The sequence below is a fragment of the Panicum virgatum genome, chromosome 4N (assembly GCF_016808335.1).
Source record: "Panicum virgatum strain AP13 chromosome 4N, P.virgatum_v5, whole genome shotgun sequence".
Classification (NCBI taxonomy): Eukaryota; Viridiplantae; Streptophyta; class Magnoliopsida; order Poales; family Poaceae; genus Panicum; species Panicum virgatum.
In genome coordinates, this window is record NC_053148.1 from 39483606 (window position 1) to 39485377 (window position 1772).

The 1772-nt window shown below is 60.6% G+C and overlaps 1 protein-coding gene across 1 annotated transcript; it reads left to right on the top strand.

Annotated features, from left to right (window-relative positions):
• LOC120671320 (auxin-responsive protein IAA23-like) lies at positions 1–1521 on the top strand. The gene is made up of 4 exons (XM_039951623.1): positions 1–388; positions 513–803; positions 896–957; positions 1057–1521. The coding sequence occupies exons 1-4, from the start codon at positions 219–221 to the stop codon at positions 1077–1079; spliced, it is 546 nt and encodes a 181-aa protein (XP_039807557.1). The 5' UTR covers positions 1–218; the 3' UTR covers positions 1080–1521.
• Positions 1522–1772: the final 251 nt, after the last annotated feature.

Consider the following 1772-nt stretch of genomic DNA (forward strand, 5'->3'; position numbering starts at 1 on the left):
AGCGCGGCCACCCCACGACTCGCACTCGCACCACCACCACCACCACACCGCTCGCCCTCGCCTCCGACAGCGACCGCGCAACCGCGTCGTCGTCCCCGGCCCCGGCACCGCTCCTCCGCAGCCGCCTCCGTCCTCTGCTGCGCAGCCCTGACCACGCACAACGCGCGCGAGCATATCGGCACCAGAGCAAGTGCTTGCACGGAGGCGCGTCACTGACGATGTCGACGAGCTCCGCCAACTCCGCGGCGTCCCCGGCGGTGTCCGGCCTGGACTACGACGACACGGCGCTCACGCTCGCCCTCCCGGGCTCATCCTCCTCCTCCGCCGCCGCCGACCCCGCCGACCGCAAGCGCGCCGCCGCCGACCACGACAAGCCGCCCTCCCCAAAGTAAGCACCCACATACCTTCAATCCTCTCCCCCCTCTTTTCCTCGCCGCGCGTGGATCGGCACGACGGCCATGAGCCCCGGCGGCCTCGTTGACTGACCCGGACGCCGCGGCGACGACGTGCAGGGCGCGGGCCGTGGGGTGGCCGCCGGTGCGCGCGTACCGGCGCAACGCTCTGCGCGACGAGGCCAAGCTCGTCAAGGTGGCCGTGGACGGCGCGCCGTACCTGCGCAAGGTGGACCTGGCGGCGCACGACGGGTACGCGCCGCTGCTCCGCGCGCTGCACGGCATGTTCGCCGCCTGCCCCGGCGCCGGCGCCGCCGGGAGGCTCGTGGACGCCGCCACCGGCGCCGAGTACGTGCCCACCTACGAGGACAAGGACGGCGACTGGATGCTCGTCGGAGACGTCCCCTTCAAGTAAGTAATTAACTTGCCTCCTCCTCTTCTTCTTGCTAATCCACTTGGATTGTCATCAAGCGTGCTGATCCGTTTCTTCCCCATGAACGCAGGATGTTCGTGGACTCGTGCAAGCGGATCCGTCTCATGAAGAGCTCCGAGGCCGTCAACCTATGTAAGAACTAAGAACCCAAATCCATGTCCCAGCTACAAGATGCCAAAGACTTGGCTGATCATCACACAAGTGCTAACGTTTCTTCTTTGCTCGATGCAGCTCCAAGGACATCATCCCAATGATCGACCGAACGCGTATGCGCTAGGCGGTTGATCTGTCTGAATTTGTTCACAACAAAGCGTGCAGTGGAAGAGGCTTGGCTGCTCAGGTCCTCCATGCACCTTATACACCGTAGGATCAGAGTTGAGTCTGTTGTTGTGCTCTCTACAGGCCACACACACACACCCCCATGGGAACTTTGTCTCAGTTCCAGGAGCCCCTCCTCTCGGCCGGATGGTTTGGTTTTTGGACGCCGGCGAGAAGGGCGGCGCCACCGCTTTGTCAGCTAGATTGTTAGTCCCGTTTTTCAGATCGTTTCAGACTTGGGCTTCCATGCCGGTCTTTGTTTGCCCTCGGTCATCTTGTCTCGAGGGGCGTTGATGTATACACGAATATGGTACATGCTGTGTGCTGTTTCCATTGTAAGGTCAAAGAATACAACTGTCACTGTTCTTGCGATTCCGGCAGCCTGGTCTTCTTGCCCATCCGTTCCTGATACTGATATGTGGTGTTTTTTTGTTCCATTGTTTGAAAATTCTGAGCTCGGTTTGGTGGATGGCGATTGCTGTGGAAGATTGGGGAGCAATGGTAGTGGAAAGCTGTGTGCTGGGATTGCGGCACCTTGGACAAATTGATCCACTGAAGAAAATTGCGCAGGGACTGAACCCAAAGTGGAATGCTGAAAGGTCCAGCTGCCTAATCTGCTGTTTACCTGA

Coding starts and splice junctions, on each gene's coding strand:
- LOC120671320 (XM_039951623.1), top strand. CDS start 219: ATGTCGACGAGCTCCGCCAACTCCGCGGCGTCCCCGGCGGTGTCCGGC. Junction 804..895: donor GTCGGAGACGTCCCCTTCAA/GTAAGTAATTAA, acceptor CCATGAACGCAG/GATGTTCGTGGACTCGTGCA. Junction 958..1,056: donor CTCCGAGGCCGTCAACCTAT/GTAAGAACTAAG, acceptor TGCTCGATGCAG/CTCCAAGGACATCATCCCAA.